At 41.1% G+C, this 26,808-nt stretch overlaps 1 protein-coding gene and 1 long non-coding RNA gene across 2 annotated transcripts; one reads left to right on the plus strand and one right to left on the minus strand.

Moving 5' to 3' along the window:
- Positions 1-8,046: 8,046 nt before the first annotated feature.
- On the minus strand, positions 8,047-25,149 carry NAF1 (nuclear assembly factor 1 ribonucleoprotein; the record flags this gene model as incomplete). Its single annotated transcript, XM_079991475.1, is given in 10 exon segments — positions 8,047-9,478; positions 9,977-10,079; positions 11,010-11,061; positions 12,809-12,969; positions 14,024-14,106; positions 20,071-20,167; positions 21,848-21,989; positions 24,426-25,111; positions 25,115-25,131; positions 25,134-25,149. Coding segments are annotated over 10 exon segments (1,800 nt in total). The 3' UTR covers positions 8,047-9,035.
- Positions 20,174-21,412, plus strand: LOC307224575. Its single transcript, XR_013842678.1, has 2 exons — positions 20,174-20,853; positions 21,119-21,412. It is a non-coding gene; the product is annotated as an uncharacterized lncRNA (long non-coding RNA).
- Positions 25,150-26,808: the final 1,659 nt, after the last annotated feature.

The raw sequence follows: 26,808 nt of genomic DNA on the forward strand, positions 1-26,808 counted from the left end.
TTGTTTCTCAAGTGCCTAGTTAAAGAAAGAAAGAAAGAAAGAAAGAAAGAAAGAAAGAAAGAGAGAGAGAGAACCCAGATTTGGAAGTTATTCATTCACACACACAAAAGAAGAGTAAGAATGTGATCAATTGAAACTTTAGAGCTCAGTCAGAATTATGCAGTTTTCCACATACACTTTTTCTGATTTCTCTGGAACACTGAGCATGTTAATGAACTGAGGAATATAGAGGGACCTGCTTTACACAAAACAATTTATCCTGGAATAGCAATGCATGAATTTTCTTCAATTCCTGACTTGCTAAATATTCAGGAGATTAAAGCCTTCCACAGTTATTCTTGCCTCTCACAACTACAATTTTTGTGAGGGGAATGTGGGGTCTCATCCCTGACCATCACCTCATCACCTGCCAGACCTGTCTTCTCACATTCATGTCTTGGGGCTGAAGATCTGAAGTCTGCTGCATGTGCATTGGCTATGCATGTGATTGAGAAGCCTGCATCATGCAGGGAGTCTGTGCACATAAAAACAAGGTTTCCCAATTGAGACCTTCAGCCCCAAAGTGCAGACACCATGCGATGGTGAACGCAGGGCCAGATGCACTCTCTCGCTCCACTCGATTCCAACCCCATGGACAGAAACAACTAAAGGAGATTCAAGAGAGTGGAAAGGGACAGCATCACTGGAAAGACTGGGGCCTCTTCTGTCACTTGTTCCTTTTGGATATGGGAGAAAGCAAGCATGGGGAACCTTTGACCCTCCATATCTGGCTGAACTACAACACCCATGGCTATGGGTCATGTTTACTGGGGCTGATGGGAGTTGTAGTTCAACAACATCTAGAGGACCAAATGTTTCCCATGCCTGAGATAAAGTGATCTCAAAATAATAGGGCTGATCTGCCTGGTGCATGGAGTTCACATTTCTCTAGAGAAACAGATAACCTAAGAATGACCCAAAATAAATCAGCAAACATGTGAGCTTTGGAACATCCAGTGATTCCTCATCTGGAAGGGGCATGTTATCTCAGAACAAAATTCATTGAGCATATGCAAAGCTGAGGTTATTGAGAGGTTATTTGCAAAGGGGAGTAAAGATATCACACAGTAATTTCCCCCCAGAAAAGGATCTTGGCTAGAAGATATAGAAAGTGTGACAACAGTGTGGGAGAAGGTGAAAGTCAACATGTAATTTGCTGCTTGACTAGTTCTTGAAATTAAGTACAGCTTTAAAAGACCACAGTATCAATTGATACTTGCAAGAAACATTCTGGAAAGTCCACAGGGTCAGTGACAACCTATGAGAAAATCAATTATTTAAAAGTTGAACAGTGTATAATGTTTTATTCTCATTTTCTCCAACACTGGGAACTTCTAGGCAACTTCTGCAGAACTGTTGTCGTTTGCACGCGTCACAGAATGACAACCAAACTGTTTATTTACAGATACAGAAGCCTGGGATACAATGATAGGATAACAGAAGGGGCACCAGTGATGTTGATATTTTGACAGTGGCAAGCCTAGAGTAGGGATGGAGGAGAAAATCATTCTGTTTGCCCTTCCAAAACTAATATGTGAACCAAAGCACCCTTATCCTTTGAAATGTGCAGTTCTCCAAATACTGTGATGCAGTTCTCTATCCAACAAACGTGTACAAAAATATGCCCATTGGTAATGATCAAAAATGACTATTAGGGGAAGTTGCTTGCCAAAATGCACACATTAGCCAAAATGGTATTAAAAATGCATATGAGAAAGGTGTACAAAAGTATATATGAATTCTCATGCATACTTTTCAAAAATTGAAAACTGGAAATTGGGTAAACTGAACTAGAAACCTGGACTGCTGAGAGAAGCCAAAATTGACAGGTACACCCACCCCTGGTTTAGAATAATAAACTATATCATTTCTGAACACAGAAATCCAACTGCTTCTGCCAAATTCTCCAGAGAGGCAGCCAGAAGCGTGAAAATCTATCGCTCCAGACCTAACTCTGTAGGAAGTGGGCACCACTGTAGCTAATTACTGTGAGCACATTCCCAGTTGCTGACAATCAAAGCTCTGAGAGAGTCCCATCGTTTAAATAAAAAATAACCACCATTAATTATAGACCGACAGCCCTAGCCAGAACTTTAGGTGAAGTTATTTGGCCATTAAAGTAACATAGTTCCATTTATTAGATAAATAAGAATCTAAGTGACAGCAAGGATGAAAAAGGAAGAGAAAAAGTTTGCTTCCTGGGGCTTAGAAATACTCCCAAGAGCTGCCTGGTCTTGTGCTTCAATTCTCTACAGATGTTGAACTAAGGGGAAAGGCACTCAGCCCACCTCCCCCATTCTCTTCAAAGTCTCACGCATAAGGGAACTTAAGACTGCACCAGTGTCGTGGCAAAAGGACCCCAACAACCCACAGTTCATATATCACAACAGCACTTTAAAGATAATGTAGTGGCAGTGTCAAAAAGCCACATTAGCCTCTCAGCTTTATTAAATAGAGTGCAAGTTTAGCTTTCTAAATGGAACTCTTGATGTGATTTGATAGAGGAGGAAGTGGGAAATCGAACAAAAAGCCCGAAGTGATCTTTGCCGGCAACAAATGAAGCCGTGTGCCACGGTAAGCCAATTTTAGAACACAGATGAGCCTGCGCCGGTTTGTAAATTATTCATAACTGTTGCGATTTGGCTGTCTGCCCAGATAACAAGCACAGACCTCAAGATGCAACATAGAATGTTGCCTTATACCAAGTCCACCCGACTCAGCCCATCTGTCTACACTGACTGGCAGTAGGTCTCCAAAATTCCCAGTTCTAACAGGAGGTGCTGGGGAATGAAGCTGGGAACTTCTGTATGCAAAGCAAATGCTCTACTACTAAGCTACAGCTCTTTCCCAGGAGGAAACAGGTCTTGTTCGGTCCCTGGCTTTTGCTTCCATAGATGTTGGAGCTACGGTAAATACAGTATTGCTCACCTCTTTTACTCTGTTTAATGCCGGTTGCTCTGGTGCTGTTTCCCAGTGTAAACAGGGATGCTGACTATAGGATTCTAACTAATCAAAGATTACATAAACAGTGTAACATTATCAGGATACTGTGAATTGTCTGGATGTGTTTGAGAACAATATATCCCAGCCAATTCAAATTGAGAGCAATGTTTCCTGCCCTCAATCTGAACAGGATCTTTTACCTTGGTTGGCAACCCTGCCCAAAGAGAATATTCACTGAGGGCAGGGTGCATTTTTTACAGTTGATTAAATAGTCCCAATTTTTTACAGTGTTGCTGAAACTTTTAATACTATCTTAATAATTGAAATATGTATAGAGAATTTTCTTTTTTGTGTTTCTTTTCTATTTTGAGGAAATAAAACCCTCAAAGCTATATTTCCTACATCCATAATCTCCTTTTTTGCCTTAGCTAATATCACACTTGTATGGATTCTTATTGCCTTAAGCCTTTCTATGGCATTCAAGCTGGAAAAAAGAACAGCTTCAAGTTAGAAAAATGCCGGTTCTCATTTACTCTAATACTTCTAAAGCTTTCATATGCCTTTCTTCAAAACATGTAGGTGGAAATGGCCCACAGTGTAGAAACATGCCTTAATATTTAGGCAATAGCTTTCAATCCAAGTACTTTATCTGTTTACACATGCAGATATTCACATCACAAAACTCGTTCCTGGAGGAAGGCCGGATTGTTTGCATTGGTTTTTTGCTGCAAAAGTTCCCTTGTAGTGACATTATTCTATCAGGAGAATGTAAAACATTTCCATTTGTTTGGGTCACTAATACATATTCTCACCAGGTCATGGATTACGTTTCTGTGGTGAAGGAGCTGCCATCATCACCATCAACTCCCCAAAACACAAGATGCACAGCTGTACATGTTTAGGCACTGAGAACCAGTGTGGTGTAGTGGTTAACAGCAGTAGTCACGTAATCTGGGGAACCGGGTTCGTGTCTCCACTCCTCCACATGCAGCTGCTGGGTGACCTTGGGCCAGTCACACTTCTTTGAAGTCTCTCAGCCCCACTCACCTCACAGAGTGTTTGTTGTGGGGGAGGAAGGGAAAGGAGATTGTTAGCCGCTTTGAGACTCCTGAAGGGGAGTGAAAGGCGGGATATCAAATCCAAACTCTTCTTCTTCTTCTTCTTCTTCTTCTTCTTCTTCTTCTTCTTCTTCTTCGCCCAGTCTCTGTAATGTTTTAAGGGGGAAAGGAACTAAAAAATGTGATATGCTCACATAGAGGTCCCCTGTCACACTACTTTTTGTAATATGGTGTATGTGTCCAGGTGTGGGCATTGTTCAAGGTACATTGAGAAGTTGGTTAGTGTGCTGAACACATATATTCTACCCCTGCCAGTAAAACCTAAGGCTGGCATTAAAAGGTACACTGGCTGGCACTGAAAGAGAAATCACCTCCCAGTAATATCTTGAGCCCCAGAAGATGGTGAAGGTTGATGACACAGTAACCTCTCCACCTCATCCCTATGTGGGGAAATGGAAAGACCACTTTGTTTTCTCTTGTGAGTCCCTCCAGTTCCAGCCATCCTTGTCACATATTAGAAGATAATCCTTGCTCAGGGTACAAAGCACTGTCCACTTTACACTGTAGGTCAGGAATAGTTGGAGGCTCCACACACCCTTCGGCCATTAAGAAGCAGTAGTTGTCACTGTTACAGCTCCTACTTTTTAAAAAGATTGTGCAGAACACCTAAATTCTGTTGTCATTCTTTATTCATACTTTGTCCAATCATTGCTCTTCTTAATATTCTACTTCCAAACTTATTATTTTGCATGAGCACAGTCCCTACTGAAAAAGTTAGGGTCGCTGACTTATTAAGAAAAGGTGAGGTATTTTTGAGAAATGATTGGGAATGATTATGCTGTTCAACAGACAAGATTATTATTAGAGAAATTGCTCGACATTGCTCCCATTGAAATCCATATCAAGCTTGACCTACAAGCCAATTGCAATAATATAGCCCTGCCTAGCAATTAAAGGACTAGGTTTAATAAATTTCAAAAATGTTAAAAGCACAATATTGTGAGTATTAAGATAGTATACTGTAAAGCATACATTTTCACATAAAAACCACCAATCCTATCATTATTTTGTGGTGAAAAGATGGAACTATTTGCCAAGCGAATTCTTAATCTTCCTCCAAGGAAACCATATGAGAGAATTGCTTCACAAGTTAAACGACATCCTTCTATAACAACCCTAATAGAATTATGATGCAGTAATATGTTATTGTAAAGTGACGCTAGGTAACCAAAGACACACTATAAATATGCAATCAATCTGTCCAACACAGCAGCAATAAGTACCAAGATCCATCAGCTTATCATCTCTTGATTGCTGCTGACAGTTTGACATGCTAATCTAGGAATATGGCACTAATCAGATAGGGTTTGAGTATTATCATCCAGGCAATCGCATTTGTATAAGCAGACTGATAATGTAATCGTCCATAATAGAAGATCTGTCACACTAACTTGGTTAAGATAGATGCTTGAGCTAAATTTATACGGTTAGTGAAATTCTGTAACTATTTGTTTCCCCGTAATTAACTTTAATATTTGTTAGGAACAAGGATTCTTAGTTTCATTCTGATTTCACTCACAAAGGATTTGCCAGGATGCAAACTGGGGAAAGAGCTACCACAATAAAGAGGTACCAACAGCCTGGGGATTTTTGAGTCTTGCTTCCTAGTACGTATGCATAGAAACTTGAAATAATAAATTTGCAATATGGTTATTTGAAACATCATTGCAGATTATTAAAAGGAGGTACATAGCGTGTACATACACAAACTTATTAGGAATAATGTGGACTGCATGTCTAATGTGGGCTATATTCACCATAATATACACATTCATCATGCAGTATAGAAGCAAAATTCACACTATGCCATAACATCTTATTATTTCATTCACCGAATTCTACATTTCCATAAGTAAGCTTGTTCTCAAGCATCCTTAAGACATACAGCTGCACGTACCGATGAAGTGAATATTGATAATCATATAGATTCATATTATAATCAAGCCTCCATTATCTGAAACTCTATGGAAATTATGTTTAACATTTATCTTGTTGAAAGCTATTAGATTGTGAATGCGCGCACTTCATAGCAAAGGCTTGGACCTCTGAAATACATGGATAAGCAGAAAGCTCTTCCACTCACACATGGAAGGACCCTGATCTCTCAAGGCTGCAGCCTCTGCCCTCACCAATAAGAATACTTACCTGGATTCCAAAATTTGCCCTGAAATTATGATAACGAGGTAAATAAAAACAATTGGACCTAATTTTTCAAGGGTATTTTTTAACCACTCTTGGCTTCTGAAGACTCTTTGGTGCTATCATTAAATTATTTCAAAGTAAGGAACTTTGCTGCCATGAGAAATAAAAGCAAAAGTTTGATTAACCTTTTGTTAGTTAAATTAGTCTGAACCACTTATCATTTAATGCAATGCCTTGCATAGCAAGACTTGCTCTTTTAGAAAATGCCAGTTTTGGATATTGGCGGCACTAGCATTTTTTAAACATCACAATAGCAGCAAATGACAAGTTATACTCTTTCCAACTCTTCTGAAAGCAACTATTTCAGACTAGCTCTTTTAACTGCAGCACTAGCTTCAATTTCTGTGGTTGTGCCTGAGCTATAAAGCTACAGTATTGTTTTCTGGCCATGCTTAATGGAATTTCCGTTTTTCTGTCTGCAAGTGTGCATCATGGCCAGAGAATTGCTTACAATTATTCATAGAAGACATTTTGGGAGATGTGTTAAGACTTTGGTGAATGGTTTGAAAGAACTTTCACCACACATCTTTGAAACAAAGTTCTGAATGTTGTTCTATCCAAATGGGCCGGTAATAGTATTGCTAATGTTCAGCTATGAGTGCCAATGCTTATTTAACAAAAAACAGCACCAAGCAAATACAAGACAAAAATAGCAACACAGCAAAAAAAATAGTTTTTTTAAAAAGTTGTTTTTAAATCTGGTGAAAAAACCAAATGGGTAATAACCCCACAAACAGCCTATGCTTTGTGGTTACAGAACGGCAACTGACTGAAGAATGGGAAATGGGAGCTTCAGTCTGGTAACATTTTCTAAAGGTAAGTGAAACAAGCTGGAGGGGAAACACTTATTAAAACCTTGAATCTTTTAAAGTTGCACATGACCTGAACCTTCTAGAATAGGCAACAGAAATAGTTGCCTGGCCCCAGCCTTCAGCATGCACGCTTGAAGTCAGGCGTGGGGACCTTACTGTTCCACCCCTTAACTGACTCCTGGAATGTCCCCACTATAGGGAAGTGCCAGAGAAAAGTTCACTAGACACGCCTATTGCATGAAAGGAGAAGAGGCCTTGTGAGCTTGGTCAGCTGCAATGGAGAATGATATACAGACCATGATGGTCAGTAGTAAGGTGGCTACAGTTACATACCTTGTAGAGAGCAGACCAACTGCTACAGCAGACAATGTCTTAGAGAAACTAACATAGCTGTGGCAGCAGCTCTTAGGGTCTTCAGAGAGGGACTGCCACCAGTAGTAATGGCAGCAACAAGATGAAATCAAGAGTCATGTAGCTGGCGACACACTGGTAAATTGGGGCTTAGCATATGCTATCAAAGGAGGCCTGCTCCCATAAGGTCATCAAAATCCAGGAGGATCTGTTCCAGCGTGCTTATCTTGTGAACTCTTGACAACACAGGGGTGTCAAGAGGCAAATGAGGCAGCGATAGTGCCTGTCTGACAGACGCAACTTGCTGCCTACAAATGGCATCCTGCCAATACCAGTCAGCACAGAAAAGTGAAGGGGAAAGTAATTAAAGTCTAGCTCTAGACCATATAGAAAGTTTCATCTAATGCAGGCACAGTGATGGTGAAAAAAGAAATGAGAAGAAATTTGAGCATGCAGCCTAAAGTGGACTGGCAAAAAATATATATAACCTGGCTTGATTCACTTATGAACTTTGTTCAGTTTAGGACCAAAACCTATAGACATACTTCAGACACCACAAATAATTTTATTCAACACCATAATTTGAACAAAGTCTATTTATTTCAGTTTCACACAAAACAGAAAGCCTAGTCAGATCTAGTGGTTAGTTTCTCCATTGATCCATCACATCAAGGTGCTTAAGCCTTCAAAAATGACACGTAGTATCAGATGTGGAAGCTGAAGTGAAACTATTAGCAGTCTTAATCTGAACACAAGACTTTCTTCAATGACCTCAAACAGTAAGACTACTTCTTCCTATGGCTACGTTTTTTCATGATGCAGTACAGAAGCTAATTCAGGCTACTTGTACTGTAACTTCTTAGGTCAATCAGACATAAAGGTGGTAACCTAATCACCTAAACTTTTAATTACCACCAAAATGGTCAACAAGCCAATTTCACCATTTCATACCCCTGTCTGATTACTAAATAAAGCATGGTTAAAACCTCAAATTTAAAAGGAGAGAGTTAAGCACGTACCCACTAAACTCAATAGGTCTTGGTTGGACAACACATTGTTTTTATTTTAGGAATTGGCATTTGTTGGCATGGGATATGTTTTGCCATACATTCAGCATATAATTCATAATTTAAACGTATTTCTTGGATAAATTTTTTAATCCATATATATACCCCGCAAACACAATCTTCTTTTATTGCATTGACAAATACATACATTAGTTTAGGACAGCTACTATAAAAATAATGTACAGCTTTATAAAAAAAAATTCTAGGAACTTGGATTGTACAAACTCAAGATAAAAATATAGTCGTGTTTTAGTATTTCCATTAGATGTAGGTATGCTCTATAAAATTTAAACCACTATTCCCCTATTCTTTTGTCAGTTCTAAAAACAAACAAAAAATACACATGGTTTATATTTTTGATTCCATACAAGAACCTCAAAGTTTATATTTTTGTACATAATTTGAAAATCATTCTCTCCACAGGGGACGTAAGAATATACAAAGCATCAGGTGCACAATTATAGATTCTCCAGGTCCCTGAATGACAGAAGAACCACTTTACTCTAAGGAAGATGAGCATTGTGGGGAGCAGCAGGTGGAGGTGGTATTGGAGGTGGTGGTGGCGGCGGCAGAGACAGCAGTGAGAACAATGGGTCGTATGCATTCTGACTACACTCATGAGGCCACCCCCATGGTACAGAAGGGGGAGGAGGTGGAAAATTTGCCTCGTTGTTAACAGTTTCAAATGTTGGGGGAGGAAAAGAATATTGATGTCTCCTCAGGTTCTCCTGCCTCTGCTGCTGGCAATAAGCTGAAGGCTTTGGAAGTTCTGTGAAGTTAGAGTAATGCTGTGGAGATGTCCCATACTGCCTGAAGGAACGTGGGGAAGCAGATGAATGAGGAAATCGACTCCTGGCAAAGGTAGGATTGGGTTCTCTCCCAAAATATCCATGTGAATAATCTGAAGGATATTGTCTTCTGGGCTGATAATGAGCTCCGTTCCCATCTGCAGAAAGAAATGAAAAAGCAATTGTGGTATTTTGGTAATTCAGGGTTATCCTGCAAATGTGGTATCATGGGGAACACGGACTGTCCCCTTCCCACCCCAGGCCAAGTTTAAATGTGTTTTCATTTGTTTCAGTCCTTTAAATTTGTAAACTGCCTTGGTTACCTTGCGAGAAAGGCAGCATATAAATTGCAACGAACCAATGAATGTCTGCTGACACCGTGGATTCATTTGGGTAGAAGGGTGTGATAAAAATTCAATAAACATTTCCAGCTTCCATAGCAGAATAAATGATAATTTCCCCCTGCAACCCCACACTGTTAATCTGTTCAGGATAAAGGCAATATTGACACTGAAAGGTTCTCACACGCAAGGACTAAAATTTACAATTATGCTATATTCATACAGTAATCCATCTAAGAAAGTGGGATTTTGAGCTTTTATACATTAATTTAGTTTGAGGCCCAACATTAAAATTCCGTAATAGCACCTACTTACTGGAATCCTCTGGTTGTGGTCGGCACTTCTTTCTTCTTAGATTCTGAGATTTCTTCTGCTGTTTAGCTGCTCTCTCTTTCTCATCATCACTATAATCTAAAGCCTAGATCAAAATATTTACATAAGAAACTAGAAACTGAGCAGAATATACCATTTGGTTCTTTTTACTGGCTATCAGCAGGCAATAACAGATTATTTGATGCTCATTCATAAATATGACATTCTGGAATACACTATGAGCACCTTTACTACCACTGGAGTATAGTTGTAGTGGCTGGAGAAACCCAGGCAGATGGGCGGGGTATATATAATAAATTTGTAGTAGTAGTAGTGAAAAATATAGGAAAGGATTATTTACATAGGATTCAAAGTACAAAATGATACAACTAGTTTTGTATCTTTCCTAAATTTACTATTTACACTAAAGGAGAAGCAATCTGCAACTGGGCCAAGAATCAATTTCACTGCAGAAATACAAAATTAAAGCAGCGTGAACTTCATGACATGTTACTGACCATGGGATTCTAACCTGCCTTTCACAAACTTAATGAAAAATCTGCCATTGGGAGTTCCCCCAGCTTGATCCTTGAGAATATTATAGGATATGTGGGGAGCTATAGGTGGAGGGGGCAATGATAGAAAATTACTCCTTCATTAAGTCGCTGAAGAAGCAGTTTAGGATCCAAGTCAATTTATCCTCTTTCTGAGGATGAACTAAAACCTTTTAAAGATTGACAAACTACTTTGAAAATCCAGCTTTCAGACTACTGATACGTGGAGCTAAAGAACTCGCACTGATTCTCATAAAGAGCTAATGAAGATGCAGACAAGATATATGCAGAGCTATCTCTCATTGTTGTTCAGACAATTAAATGTTAAGATGCTCTCAGGGAAATTCATATTCCGTTGAACGACAGACACTGCTTAAGTGATTTTTCTATGCATATAATATCCCACAAGAATACTGCTCTTTAAGTAGTAACCACTTACAGACATTAAGGTATAAAATTTGTACAAAAAAGGATGTACTTGCCTCAGGTGGTGGTTCTTCATCATTTTTCCATGATGCATCAGATCCTCTCTCTCTGCAAGATGAGACAAAGTGAAAGATCTATATACTGGGCATTATCTCTATACATGAGTTACTGTTACCCTCAAGCAGGAGGAAAGAATAAAAAAAACCACAACTCAAATGCTACCTGCAGCCTCAACCATTCAGAATTTGAACACTCAAAACAGCTTCCACTATAGATATCAATTTCACATAGGAAAACACACCTGCATGTTATAATGTCTAATTCATCTTATGTGCAAAACCACACATGGCAAAGAAATACATGGAACATTATAGTACACATGCAGTATTGATTCCAGTCTGGGAACATCAGATTTAATTAAAAGTTTGCAAGAACTGTGATTACTAAGACAACATTTGTCCTTTGAGAGTTCTTTTGTCATGGGTGAGAGGAAAAGCCAGAAAACAGGGTGGATAAAAATAAATGATTTTTTTAAAAAAACTTATTAAACCTCACAATAATTTAATAATTATCTGTCAATGTATTTCTAATAGTATAACCAAATCAGTAATTTTTGATACAACTGTAAAAACTACTCTGAAAATTTATTATTACAAAAGTGAAACCTTCATCTGGTTGTAAATATTAAGATTATACCAGCAAGAATGTGTCTTTCTGTTAAAAATTAATAATTTAAACCAAGTCTTACTGACTAGTGATTTAAATCAAATCCACCCTGCCGGAAAACCAGTGGCAATTTTTCAAATTGCCCACTTCAATTCAATTGTGTACCATATTTGCCAGCAGCATGAGCCAGAAAGCAACAGTTCAAATCTTACCTCTGTGACAAATTTACTAAGTGGCCTTGGGCAAGTCACAGTTCATTCAGCTCCAAGTTCCTATCTTCAGTACTGAAATAGGACTGTCAGTGAGCCCTAATACCACTCTCTAAACAGAAACAGATTTTAACTGAAACTGACAGGGCCTGATCCAGTCCAAGCCCCAGCATAGCAGCTGCAGCAGATGATTTCATCATGGCTCAGAGCTTTACCCTCCCCCTTCTGTCTAACATGCAAGTTACTCAGGAGAGGGAAAGCAGAATGGAGATATAGACACCCCATATGAGCTTCTCAATACTTGCAGTGATTCATCCATGCTTCCTCCACAGATAAAAGGTTAAGACAGATAAAAAAAACAGGACTTCTGGGTGCATGCATGCTGCATTTACTTAATGAGGCCTTCAGTTTAGAGAATAGCCTGTTGCCACAAATAAGGAGCAAACCCATTTCCACCTGATCTGATGAACATTTTGAATAAGGAACAGGGGTTATCAACAGAGCAACATTTGAAGAAGCTCAGGATAGATGCTTCCTCTATCCCAAACACACCCTTCTGGAAGAGGATATAGCACATGATTTTAACTTCTGTTCAAACTCATTACGATTTTTAATCAGGAATCCTAAATCCAAAAGGCTAATTATGCTCAAGGATAGGTTTTGGATCATTTGAAGGCTACATTAAGTCTAGAATTAAAAAGCCTTCTGGGCAATATGAGTTGTGTATTTCCATACCAAATTTATAGCTCAAAATGAGGAAATCTTCAGGAGAACCAAGGTAAGGACCTCAGAGGATACTTACGTCTTTTAAACAGAACATCTGCATATAAGTCTCATATTCATATATCAGGAATTGTAAGTATATGGACACTAATGGCTAGCAAAGGTATTGTCTAAGCATTTCGGAATGCATCATCAAGGAGATGAGTTCTAAATCTATTTAGCAAGACTTTCAAGATGCACACATTTACATTACTTACTGTTTTATTTTTTCTGGAAATATATACTGGGTAAAGCTTTCAACGGATGGAGCAAAATATACAGCCTCGTGCATCTTAATACCTTTGGATTCTATACGCTCAGGACTGTTAAACTGTAGCACATAAAAGGGATGTGACACAGGACCAAATACCTCAAAGACCTGCAAGACAAAAACCAACATTGGGCATTCTATAATTTAGCATTCACCAACCTGGTGCCCTCCACATGTTTTGGACTAACTTTCATCAGCCCCAGTCAGCACAGCCATACTGACTTGGGCTAATGATATAGTAGCAATCCAAAACACGTCACAGCTTGGGGAACTGAAGCACCCAATATAAAATACTATGTTGTATCAAACAATGTAGCATTACTCAGCTGCTCATAAGGCTTCTGTCAGACGAACAAGGAAGGAAGCAGTTTTCAATTATTCCTCCCCCCCCCCCTTCAAATGGTTGAGTGATTTAGGAAGGGTGCAGGGGCTTAAGAAGGAAGAGGGAATCAGTGAAAATTGCTTCTGTCCTGTTCTGCTAATGGCAGTCTTAAAGTAAGATGGACAACACTGCTGAACACAACCCTGTAAGAATTCTCCTCCGGGGCCCATTGATTTTAGGCATGTTTCTTTGAATGCTCAAACAGAAAAGCCAAGTTCATTTGAATGTATGCAAATAAGTGCAACACAAGAGAGAAATAGGCCCTGCAACATACCATCTAAAACAAAGGAAGAGGCTTTCAATCTATATTTTATCACTAGCTGAAACTATGTGACATGGTGAGTCATTTTTTCAAAATCATCTGTTTGAAAGTACAGTTAAGTATCTTCAAGGTTACTGCCTATGTAAGGTAGCTTGATAGTGCCTTTATACTGGCAAAGTATTTCTACCTCTTTAGTTGTTCTTTACTTTAAAAAAATGTATTTCCCCAGAAATTCATTAGAAGTGAATAAAAACACATAATGTAAAAACACATAATGAGCAGAATGCAAAAAGCCAAGAGGCTTTAGATTAGTGATGGGGAAGCCTTTTGAGTCTGAGGGCCACGTTCCCTTGTGGGTAGCCTTTGGCAGACCAGGGGTGGGGAGGCCCAAGTGATGGGAGTCTGGGGAGAATCCCAAGGCCCAGATGGAGAGTTGCATTGAGCCCCCAGGCCTGAGGTTCCCCATTCCTGCTTTAAAAAATAATATATACAGTACAAGTCATGTGCAATTTGCTCACCTTTCCCATTGAATGCCGATTTTCTTTAAATAGCACCGTATCTTCATTGACTGGAGGTAGCCCTTTCTGTGACTCTATTATTACTAAAAAGAAAATATTATAAAGCTGACAACCTTTTCCAAAAGAAGGTTAAACAGCATTAGTTTAAATCTCATTGCCCTGCTTCTACCTTCATAATCCAAGTTTGAGGAACTACCATATATACTAGAGTATAAGCCGACCCAAATATAAGCAGAGGCACCTAATTTTAGGACAAAAAACTGGGGAAACTTATTGACTCGAGTATAAGCCGGTTCACCACACCACAAACCTGGCAGCGGCGGCAGCGGAGGAGGAAGAACAAGCAGCCCCAAAGGGCTGCTTTCAGGCTGCTCCTTCCTCCTCTGCCACTGCCGACAGCGGTGAAAGAGGAGGAAGAACAAGCAGCCCCAAAGGGCTCCTTTCAGGCTGCTCGTCCCTCCGCTGCCATCTCTGCCGCTCACAAGAGCAGGCATAGGAGCCCAGTTGGGAGAGGCACAGCGCAGAGCCTCTTCCAACCTCAACCCCTGTGCCTGCCCTTGCGAGAGGTGGGCAGTGGCGGAGGGACGAGCGGCGAGAAAGGTCTCCTTTCTCGCCGCTTTTCTTTTTTTATATATATATAAAATATTTATTAAAATTTTGCATAATAAAACAAGTATTCAACATAGACATTTAAACACAATAAAAGGCATAACAGAAAAAACAAACAGAAAAAACATAAAAATCTAATTTTTTACTAACCATCTTCATAACTCTCTTTCCTGACTTCCCCTTTACACAATCAAATTCAGCAATTCCTTACCCTCTTTCCGATCTTATTTAATATTATACATTTCAACCTATTATGTCTTCGGTTTTCCTTTCCATTTAAATCCATTTATCACCTGTTCTTTATAACTTAATCCCTTATATCATTTATTTAGCTTTGACATAATTTTACTCTGGTCATACCCTTTTTTCTTAAAACTTTTTTGCATATTTCTTTTTACTATGTCACTGATGCCATATTATCTTTATATCCAACATCATTTTAACATTCAAACATTTTACAATGTTTTTGGAGATATTCTTTGAACTTCTTCCAGTCCTCTTCCACCGACTCTTCTCCCAGGTCTCGGATTCTGCCAGTCATTTCTGCCAATTCCATATAGTCTATCACTTGCATCTGCCATTCTTCCAGAGTGGGCAAATCTTGTGTCTTCCAATACTTTGCGATAAGTATTTTTGCTGCGGTTGTTGCATACATAAAAAGTGTTCTATCTTTCTTTAACACCAATTGGCCGACAATGCCCAGAAGGAAGGCCTCTTGTTTCTTGGGGAAGGTATATTTAAATACCTTTTTTAGTTCATTATAGATCATTTCCCAGAAAGCCTTAACCCTTGGGCATGTCCACCAAAGGTGAAAGAATGTTCCCTCAGTTTCTTTACATTTCCAACATTTATTGTCAGGCAGGTGATAAATTTTTGCAAGCTTGACTGGGGTCATGTACCACCTATAAATCATTTTCATAATGTTCTCTCTTAAGGCATTACATGCCGTGAACTTCATACCGGTGATCCACAACTTTTCCCAGTCAGCAAACATAATGTTATAACCTATGTCCTGTGCCCATTTAATCATAGCTGATTTAACTGTTTCATCCTGAGTATTCCATTTCAGCAGCAAATTATACATTCTTGAAAGAATCTTAGTTTTCGGTTCTAACAATTCTGTTTCTAGTTTCGATTTTTCCACCTGGAAGCCTACTTTTTTATCCAAGTTAAAGGCCTCTCTAATTTGATAGTAATGTAACCAATCTCGCACTTTGTCTTTTAGTTTCTCAAAACTCTGCAGTCTCAATGTATCTCGATCTTGTTCTAATATCTCCCAATATTTCGGCCACCTGGCCTCCATATTGAGTTTTTTCAAAGCCTTAGCCTCCATAGGTGATAACCACCTTGGTGTCTTGTTTTCCAGTAAGTCTTTATATCTTGTCCAGACATTAAACACAGCTTTCCTGACAATATGGTTTTTGAATGCTCTATAGCTTTTACCTTGTCGTACCACAAGTATGCATGCCACCCAAAAGCATTGTTGAACCCTTCCAAATCCAAAATGTCGGTGTTCTCAAGAAGTAGCCAGTCTTTCAACCAGCAGAATGCTGCTGATTCATAATACAGCTTCATGTCCGCTTGTCCCTCTGCTGATGCCCGCCTCACTCGAGTATAAGCTGAGGGAGGCTTTTTCAGCATAAAAATATGCTGAAAAACTCAGCTTATACTCGCGTATATACGGTACTTTAAACTACAATATTAATCTATAGCTACACTGATGAATAAAGTTTGAGCCATGCATCATGTGAAACCAGCATGTGCAATGGGAAAGCAGTGCCCCATTTGAAGGTATTCACGTGATGAGCTTGTTGTAAGACAGAGTAGCATTCTCGGTACTCACAAGCTCACTGTTTACAATTGCTTATTGCTACAAATCAGAAAGCTCTATTGTTTCTACAGATGGAAATTAGACATCTATCAACTTCTGCTAGAACTATCAGAATGCTACACCTCTCCATTAAGCTTGATATTCACTGGGACGGTATAATTAAAAGACGCAGAGATCAAAAGCTTCAAGAAAAGCACTGTGACACTTTGCTGTAGAACTAATAGCAATGTAATGAATTGTGGATATTGTGGATAAACTGTTACCTTTCCTATTATATACTTTCTGACAAGCAGATTTCATGTTTAACATCAAAAGTGCATGAAACTATGTAAAAGAGTGTCAATTTCTAAAGAAGAAAACTACAAAGGCAGGTGATTTGATATCATTTAATAAAAATGTAAATTACTCCCAATTATCCTGCAAAAATCTAATATTCATTGCTGCAGAAACAAGAAAATGCTTCTGCAACACTTATTAACGGAAACTCATTTCCTGGCAAGGAAGTCATCCATTCTGAGACAGTACAATGATCAATTAAATATTCACACTCATCACTCCTTCACAAAAAAACTCCAGAGTAATATTAATGCAGCAGTGAGAGCTTGATCCCTACTAGGGCTATAAAGGTGAAGCAACAGAAAAATAAAAAACTGCACTCTTGTGACATGTTCTGGCTAACACCAGACTACACAGGGTGCAGATCAACAGAAATTAAAGGACCTAACTTAGTCATGCTCATTAACTCAAATAGGTCTACTCTAAATAAAACTTAGTTGAATAGTAGCAACAGTGACCTTTGAGTGTCAGTTAATGACTTTGGTCTCTCTCTTCTCACCTCATCAGGTGTGAAAATATATTGTACCACATATAAAGTTTTCTTTAAAGGCCTGAAGCTGTAAATCAAAACCTGTAACTTACTGTAATGAGTTGCAAGGCATTTCCCCACTTGTTCACATTATCAAAGTATCTGTCCATATATGTGTTCTGTAATCTATTGGCATCCCATCTTGAAACGGTTCAGATCCATAAGGATCTGTGCCTTTCATCAATATTTTTGTGCTTTGGTGCTGCTGATCTGTGATTTACAGCTTTGCAGTTTATCACTGTGACAGTGGTTTCCAGAGGACCTTGTGTAAAAATAATCAGGGAGGGAGGGAGAGAGGGGACTGAGGTGCAGCAGCCACAGCACTCCCAAAATTTCAAATGTACCCCCAGGAAGAAAAAAAGAAGGTTGGACAAACCCAAGTACAATGACCCATGTTTTGAACAGATGGAACTACTGAGTAGATTTTAACTCAAAAAGAAATACGTCACCTTAAAATGCATATTTTAGTGACTTAATCACAATGGCTTGAGCATCCAATAAGAACGCTCAGTTGTACTAGTCACACTATATTTCTGCATGCCTGTTTTCATACAATCAGGATTACACAGCTATCAGCACAATTTTAGGCTTGATTTAAATCGCTTGCATTTGACAGACTATGATTCATGTTCTGTGTAGAAAATGTGCTTGAAAGACCCTGTCACTTTAAATCCGTTACCTATCTTATTTGCTTTTAGAAAGGTAAGTTTGCAGTGAAAGCCTGTGCATATTTTTTCAGTCTCATGTCCCACTCTGTTCAATGGGGTTCACTTACAGATTCGCAATCTTAGGAGAAATGCAGCATGCTAGTGTCTGGCCCATACCATTTCAAGCACAAAAAGAGGGGTAATGCTAAGGGGAACCAGAAGGAAGAGCCGCAACATGAGTCAAAATCTAGACAAGAATATTACGCTCAATACACTTTTCCTTCTTGAACAGCAAAAATACTCTCCCCCCCCCCCCCATTATGGCAGTTCATTCATACCATGCGGCTTCAAAACAAACATGGCAACAACATGTTTTCAATTAATGTTTTTGTACATTATTTTGGTTTCAGATGCATTTTAAATGCTTTTAAGATGGTTTTGATTATTGTATTCTCTATGTTGTTCATCGCTGTTGGCTCCCACAGGAAGAACAGTACAGAAACATTTTTTCTTAAAAAAAGAAACCATTTACCTCACATGCATGCCATTAGCTTTGCTTTCTCCGTATTTTAATTTTACGGTATAAACCCAGGAGTTTTTGGAACAGCATTGCTAGACTCATGCAGCCTTCTCTGGCATGGACAATCTTACTTGCCTCTAGGTTTAACTGGAATAAGTAGATTTTTAATTTGTATAATACAATTTAATATATAGAGCGTCCTGCCTAAAGATACAGATTATTGCAGCTAGCTCTGTGGTACTATGGTGTGTCCCTCTTCTCTTCCTCTCCAACTTTAGCTGCAATTCCAGAATTACCACCTTCAAGAGTAAACAAATGCCCACAGAAAGTATGAAAAATATTGCCACCAATATGGAACTGAATCACTATGTGGACTATACCTCAGAATTATCCTTTGCCAATGGAATCTTTGACACTGCAGTGTTTGTGGCGCTATTAAGAAACTTCCAATACTAAAATATCACTACTAACTGAACACCAAGCACAAAAACCACTACCTTTTCCAAAGCTTATTGTCTATTTACTTTCACATATTGTCATTGCTTTCTGTGATACACATTCTACAAAGCTTTTTCTTCTTCAGCCTTTAGTCTCACTGCACTGCAGTTTATCGCTGTCCAAGTGGCTCAATTTGTGCCCCCAGACAATCTTCCACATAACACATGTTTTAGCATTGACAACTAGAAGATAAGTTAGGAATTCTCAAGACAAAATGATCTTATTGGCAAGGGCCCCCTGCTGAAACAAGGAGAGAGCCTAGTGAGGAAGAAGGGGCGGCAAAAGAGTCAAAATGAGAATTTGGCGAGGTGTGGGTTAAACCAGAGCCTAGGAGTTGCCAATCAGAAGGTCGGTGGTTCGAATCCCCGCGACGGGGTGAGCTCCCATTGTTCAGTCCCAGCTCCTGCCAACCTAGCAGTTCAAAAGCACGTCAAAGTACAAGTGGATAAATAGGTACCGCTGTGGCAGGAAGGTAAACAGCGTTTCTGTGTGCTGCTCTGGTTCGCCAGAAGCGGCTTAGTCATGCTGGCCACATGACCCGGAAGCTGTATGCCGGCTCCCTCAGCCAATAAAGCGAAATGAGCGCCGCAACCCCAGAGTCGGCCACGGCTGGACCTAATGGTCAGGGGTCCCTTTACCTTTAGGTTTTAGTTCTATGTGATGCAATAATAGTCACAGAGATGAGAGGTGTAAGGCCTACTACACATTTTGGAGGGACAAAGGAAGCATAAGAAGAAGTTGCATTTTGATGGTAGCCTGAGAGAGAGCGGGGCAGGATGCACAGCTGCATGCACGAAATGAAGGAAATATAGGTTTGGGGTAGATGTGCATGAAGCCAGGGGGTGAAACAAAAAGTACACATTCTAGAGGTTCTGATATCCCTTGACACTAAACTATACTATACACTTGGCATCTACACACTTAGGAATATGGTATCATATTATAACTTATTCTTATATCCTGCCTTTCCTCCAAAAGGAACCCCTCTGTCATAACATTAAGCTTCTCAATACACTATGAACTATAAAGGAGAACAATTATTGAAAAAGCATGCACACACATAAACATTTCGCTTACCTAGGTGCTCAATGATGCTGGAAACTTTTCCAAAAGGCATAAGTTCAACCGATTCAGGCAGAATTATGGTAAAATCTTCAACAGGAAGTGGCTCCTGCTGGATAATTTTAAGAATTTATTTTCATAATAAAATATTAATCCTACTGCTGTCCACCCTAGATAATCTCTTTGTAGCTGTCTGGCCGAGGGTCAATTTATAACTGCAGACCTAAAATCCACAATTAGTTAACCTTGTTATTATTCATTAAATTTATATTCCACCCTCCATCCAAGGATCACAGGGGAGTTTACGTATAAAAACACAAAAACACATAACATAATAGCAAACAAAACAATGCTCCCCCTTTAAAAGACCATAGATTGTTTAAGCAGCCAAAGGCCTGGGAGGAGAGGAATGTTTTCAACTGGCACCTGAAGATATGTAATGAAGATGCTAAGTGAGCCTCCCTGGAGCTTCCTTTGGTCAAAACATCTAACTTTAGCAAACTCTGCATGTTTGGATGCACGGTGCCCAAGGAAAGGAAAGCACAGTACAACGGGAACTCCTCTGGCTATCTTCCCTACAAATCACCAAAAGTGACAAAGGGTGTGCATGCCCAGGGTCTTCATGCCTCTTGAGCTCTCATTAACTAGGGAAGGCAGCATGGGTGCCTAAAAGGAAGCAAGCAGCCTGTTATTTGCTTCTCTTGACTCTTGGGCTGGGGGTGGAGATGGAGACAGTAATCACAGCACATCTTGGACCTTGGTCCACAGGCTCCAGCTGATGCAAAAAGAGCCAGTGTGGTGTAGTGGTTAAGAGCGGTAGTCTCATAATCTGGGGAACCGGGTTCGTGTCTCCACTCCTCCACATGCAGCTGCTGGGTGACCTTGGGCCAGTCACACTTCTTTGAAGTCTCTCAGCCCCACTCACCTCACAGACTGTTTGTTGTGGGGGAGGAAGGGAAAGAAGAATGTTAGCCGCTTTGAGATTCCTTAAAGGGAGTGAAAGGCGGGATATCAAATCCAAACTCTTCTTCTTCTTCTTTAGTTGGACTGTTGATGGGGACAGACTATTGCTGGTACAAAGCCTCAAAAGTCTGCAGTGGCTGCCCAAACACTACTGGGCCAGGTTCAAGGTTTTGTAATAATTTACCATTGGGGCCCAGTATTCAAGGGCAGCCTACGGTAATTCCTTATATCCCTGCCCTATCACTGAGATTTCCAGGAGTCACTGTTAAGTGTTCCCCATGGCTCAGAGGTACAGACCATATCCACCAAGAGCCTTCTCCCTAATGAGTGCCTACTGCAGTCATTTTTACTGAAGTTTTGCTGAAGTTTATAGTTGCTGTGTTGAGGGTTTTTTTTTAAAAGGAGGAGCAAAAACAGACACTGTACATGAAGAGAAAGACAAACATTAACAAAACAATACTTATTATTATTAACTTGTTTTCTTGATTTTACAGTTTTAATTTTGGAGGTATTGTATCTTAGAAAACTGCTTAGCAACTATTGCAGCCATGCAGTTTATAATATATACAATAATAAACAATACACTTGTTTTGGCACTTGCTAACTTTAAGTTTGGACCAGAAAAACAAGTGATAGGGAAAGATGATAAAGTGGGACTCCAAAGCATCCCTTGCAATGCTTTAACAGACAAAGGAGGAGGGCCCCTTGGCTCTGAGCACTTTCTATAACAACATCTAATTCTGCCCTATAAAAGCACTACAGATAAGATTCTCAGATAAACCGTCCAACTATAGGTAGATGAGGATAGTCTATAAATCAACATACTTACTTCACTTAATTCGCCCTTCTTTCTATTAGGGCAAGAGTTACTTTCAGTCTTAGACTGCTGATCATCATCTTCAGACAGCATTGGAAGACAGGAAGAAGAGGAGACAGAAGATGAACTGTCTGTAGATGAACTGTCTGTATCACTGCACGAAAGTTAAATTTTATTTTTATTCTTCAGCATATCTCCTGCCACATTCTATTTACAGAAAAATCTTAAAAGAAGAAATTGTTGTTCATATAATAGCAAAAGAAGCCTATGGGCTGCTTCCAACCATGTCACTCAACTTATGGTAAGGCTTCAATCAGCAGAATAGGGGAAAGTAATTTCCAGTGATTTCCCTCTCTTGCTTGGAAACTGCCCCCCCACAACCTGGTCTGAAGGATTCCCCAACCCTCTGGAGCACATTTTGGGAAGGAAGCAATGGAATCCTTCCTATCAGCTGAGAAACACCACTGGACACAACTCTTGATTGGTAAGTGCTGTTATGATCACAAAATTTCGCAGAAGCCTAAACTCTGGTTCACTTGGTAGCCTGCCATCAAGGCATGAATGAGATGCAAATCTGAGCTTTAGGGGTACTCTACAGAACGAGCTACAGAGGAAGGAGCAGGAAAGGGGGCAGGATTGGAAAGGGACTAAACAATTGTTTGCTGAGCCTCTCCAAGCAAAAGGCTCTTAGAGAGCCCACAATTTATTCGGATTTTGGCCAGTACCAATGTTCTTCCCCACAAGAACAGACATTTAAAAAGTTCAAAAGCATAATACAGTTGAGCTGAGAACTATGCTGGTCCTCCAAAAGATATTTTGCAATTTCTACCTGAATCTAAACTCAAGTGTAAACATGTGAATAAATCATATTTCTTAAAGCAATGACAGCTTCCACTGTTGTCTTCAATTCTCCCAAGAAGCATAGGCCCTGGTTGAGGACCAAGACCCCTGGAACCCTGTGCACAGCTCAGCAGCGATTTTGCATGGCCTGCAACAATACATTTCTAACTTTCATGGCAGCAAGGATGTATTTCACCGGCTTGTTGATGCCTGCACAAAATTTCCATAGGCAGCAGGTTGGCAGAGACCCAGTATTCCCAGTGCCGGAACTACAATGCTTTGCAAGCCCTTAGTGCCACTTTCTTACTTGGGAGTATTGTGCTAAACAAACAAAATCCAAGTATTGTTAATTCTCATCACTAATATGCCGATAGAATTTGGCTTTTGCAGTATATTAATATTCAACTTTTTAACAGCACACATAGCTCTGGTCATGACAAAACTAGGTCTGTTCAAGCATTCAGGTACCTACAACCTGAATTTACTTATTTATTTACTTATTTATGTTGACGCGGGTGGCACTGTGAGTTAAACCACAGAGCCTAGGACTTGCTGATCAGAAGGTTGGCGGTTCGAATCCCCGCAACGGGGTGAGCTCCCATTTTTGGGTCCCTGCTCCTGCCAACCTAGCAGTTCGAAAGCATGTCAAAGTGCAAGTAGATAAATAGGTACTGCGGCGGGAAGGTAAACGGCGTTTCCGTGTGCTGCTCTGGTTCGCCAGAAGCGGCTTAGTCATGCTGGCCACATGACCTGGAAGCTGTCTGCGGGCAAACGCCGGCTCCCTCGGCCAATAAAGCGAGATGAGCGCCACAACCCTCGAGTCAGCCACGACTGGACCTTTACTTATTTACTGGATTTTTAGAATATCTTTTTCTCCAAGGAGCTCAAGGTGGTGTACATGGTTTGCCCTCTCCTCATTTAATCCCCATAAGAACAGTGTGAAGCAGGTTAGCCTGAGAGGAAGTGGATAGGCCAAGGCCGCCCAGTGAGCTTAATAGGCCAAGTGGGCTTTGGTCTCCAATGTCCTGGTCAGACACTGTAACCACTAAACCACACTGGTGTAGCATTGAAAAATAGGCCCAATATATATGCATACATCTGGTTCTGTTACTTATCACTTAACTAGCAGTTTCCTAGGCTTCCCATAGGCAACTGTGATAAGGAATGCTAGGCTATACAGGCCACTGGCCTGATCCAGCAGACTATGTTCTTATCAATATGTCTGGACATAAACAAGTTTATTGCAAGAGCTAGTTAAAATATTTGGCGTTTTTAAGTGTTGGTAGTCTGCTCCATCATTTTTAACTACTTCGAACTCCGTTTAGATTTGTTTTAATATTAACTTACATCACTCCTGCCGCATACTGCCCTAGCATATGTAAGGACAGACGTCAGTTTTAAAATATGTTAAGGAAGAAAAATCTCGTGCTTTTTATAGAGGTGGTACCAACCAAAAGTGGAAGGTAGCACAAAATAAAACACACTCTATAGAGCAGCACGCGACTTTTTTTCCTGCGACACAACCGGCAACCCATCACTGCCGAAGCACAGCCAGGCAAGGTCCTTTTCCAGCGTCTAACTTTCCCCAAGTGCTTTTCTCCAGTCTCGCGGCCATTAAAAGGTGACGCGCAGCTAGGTGGCAAGCCGAGCAGTACAAATACCCGCTTTCCTCTCCTACTTCCCCGGGAAGTTCGAAAATGCAAGATTCCGGCCGGGCGGAGTTCCTGCCATGCTTTGCGGAACTACCCACCTGTCGGAATCCGAGGAGGAGCCGCAGCCTTCTATCGCCGACGAGTCCTGCTCGATCCCTAGCGGCGCCGGCCTCGATTCCTCCGCGACACCCATCCCTACATCTTGGAGGTCGCCGTTAAAATCCGGAAGGCTTCTCAAATCGGGCGACGGCGGCTTCTCCTCCCTTCTCTCGCCGGGGAGGGGCCTCTCGTCTGCCGGTGCAGCGGGTGCATCGGGGTCGCGGCGAGATCCACCGCCCGGCTCGCCTCCTTCTCCGGCGTTGAAACTGGGCCGCGGGCCGCCGACGGAGGACGACGACGACGAGCCATTTCCCAGCGGAGGCGGCTCCCCTTCCGCCGCGCCGGACGGCTGCAGCAGGCCCGGACAAGAGCCGGGCTGCGGGGCTCCTCCTTCCACGCCGCCTCCATGAGGGCCGGCCGCCTCGGAGGCCTCCGGGGCTCCCTTCTCTCCCTCCTTCACGGCAAGGGCCAGCGGGCAGGTCCCGGCCGAGCTCCCCTCGGCTCCGCCAGCCACGCTCAGCTGCTGCAGCCGCTGCGTCACTCGGCAGCCCGCGAGGCCGGAGTCCCGCGAAGCCGGGAGCTCGTCCATCTGCGCGCCTTCTTTCCGCGCGTAATTACGCACAGCTGCCCTGGCAACAGCGGCGGGAGCTTCGGCGCGCGCGCGCCGGATACGCTGCTTCCGGCCTCATTCGTTCTCCGCATGGGAGGAAGAGCTTCGCGCATGCGGGGACCTGGGGACTCCAGTGTGTGCGCAGGCGCCTTTTGCCTAAATACGTAACAGGCGAGCAGTTGGAATTATGGTAGCGTTGAAGTCCAGCCCGCTTCAATCGTTCGCCCAACGTGGGGCTTCAGCACACAATCCTGAATCTCATGCTCTACCGACTGAGCTAACCCAGGAATAGTAAAGTTGCCCTAGAGCCCCATAAGAAAACGACTGAAAAACCTTCATCAGGCCAACAAAATGTCACAAAGTAGTGTGCCATCTTTGTGGTGGTGGTAGTGAAGGCGAAACTTTTCTTAGACCAGCTGAAACGTCTGTGCAACCCTTCTCTCAGGAGGGTTCAGCCTAGATGGCACACCCGAGTCCGTGGCTTCACCATCAGCCACATAGAATAGTAGAGCTGGAAAGGGATCACAAGGGTCATCTACTCCAACCCCCTGCAATGCAGGATTTTTTTTGTCCAGCATGGGGCTCGAACCCATGACATTGAGGTTATGAGTCCCATGCTTTACAGCAGAGCTTTCCAAACTTTTCATGTTGGTGACACACTTTTTAGACATGCATCATTTCGCCACACAGTAATACAGCTTTACTGGCAAACCAGAGGTTAAACAAACACCTTTCCAGCCCCAGGAGGAGCATGGGGAGAGTTCATGCAGCACATCTACACAGTGCGGCCAACACACCAACACTTCACGACACACAGTTTGTAAAGCTCTGCTTTAAGGTTTGAGCTATCCACCCTCTGTGTGAATCAGGATTCTCTCTGGCCACGCCCCCTGGCTGGGTGTGTGAGAGTGTGACCACACTGGCTTTGTTTCACACTCTCCTTGAGTGCTGTTGCATGGCTGGAATGTGTGCTTGAGCTCGGATATTGTCTCTTGCTTGCCTAGATAGAAGGGCGTCTGTGTGTGCGTGTGTCTGTAGAAACTAGCCTACTATACAAAGGTAGAATTTACATTTGTTCCTTTTCCCACTTTCGCCTCTTGCCCCACCCACCATTGTCCAGATAGCAATGTAGCCCTCAGTCTGAACAAAATTCCCCCAGTTCTTGCTTTATTATCTTGCCTGACATTTTGATTTTTTTATTATAAATTTATATTTATTTGCATTCATACATCTAAGCTGCATTTCTGCCCATTGAAGTTGCTAATACAGTGGTACCTCAGGTTAAGTACTTAATTTGTTCCGGAGATCCGTTCTTAACCTGAAACTGTTCTTAACCTGAAGCACCACTTTAGCTAACGGGGCCTCCTGCTGCTGCCGCGCCACCGCCACACAATTTCTGTTCTCATCCTGAAGCAAAGTTCTTAACCTGAAGCACTATTTCTGGGTTAGCAGAGTCTGTAACCTGAAGCGTATGTAACCTGAACCATATGTAACCTGAGGTACCACTGTAAAAGTAACCATGAATAAAAATACATCATAAAAGAGAATAAACCTGCAGTCACAATTAGCAGAAAACCAGTATTTCAAACAAAAATGAAAAAGAAAGCTGGAACCAATCAAAGGCCTGGTGAGATAAAACAACAGTCTTTAACAGTACATCAGAAGGCATTTAGTATGAGGAACCTAGGAGAATGCAGGAGCAGGGATTTTCACAAAATTGTAATAATCTTGTTCTTATTAACAGTAACATTTAACTGGTAATTAACTGATGC

Source organism: Podarcis cretensis, assembly GCF_951804945.1.
Source record: "Podarcis cretensis genome assembly, chromosome: 9".
NCBI lineage: Eukaryota > Metazoa > Chordata > Lepidosauria > Squamata > Lacertidae > Podarcis > Podarcis cretensis.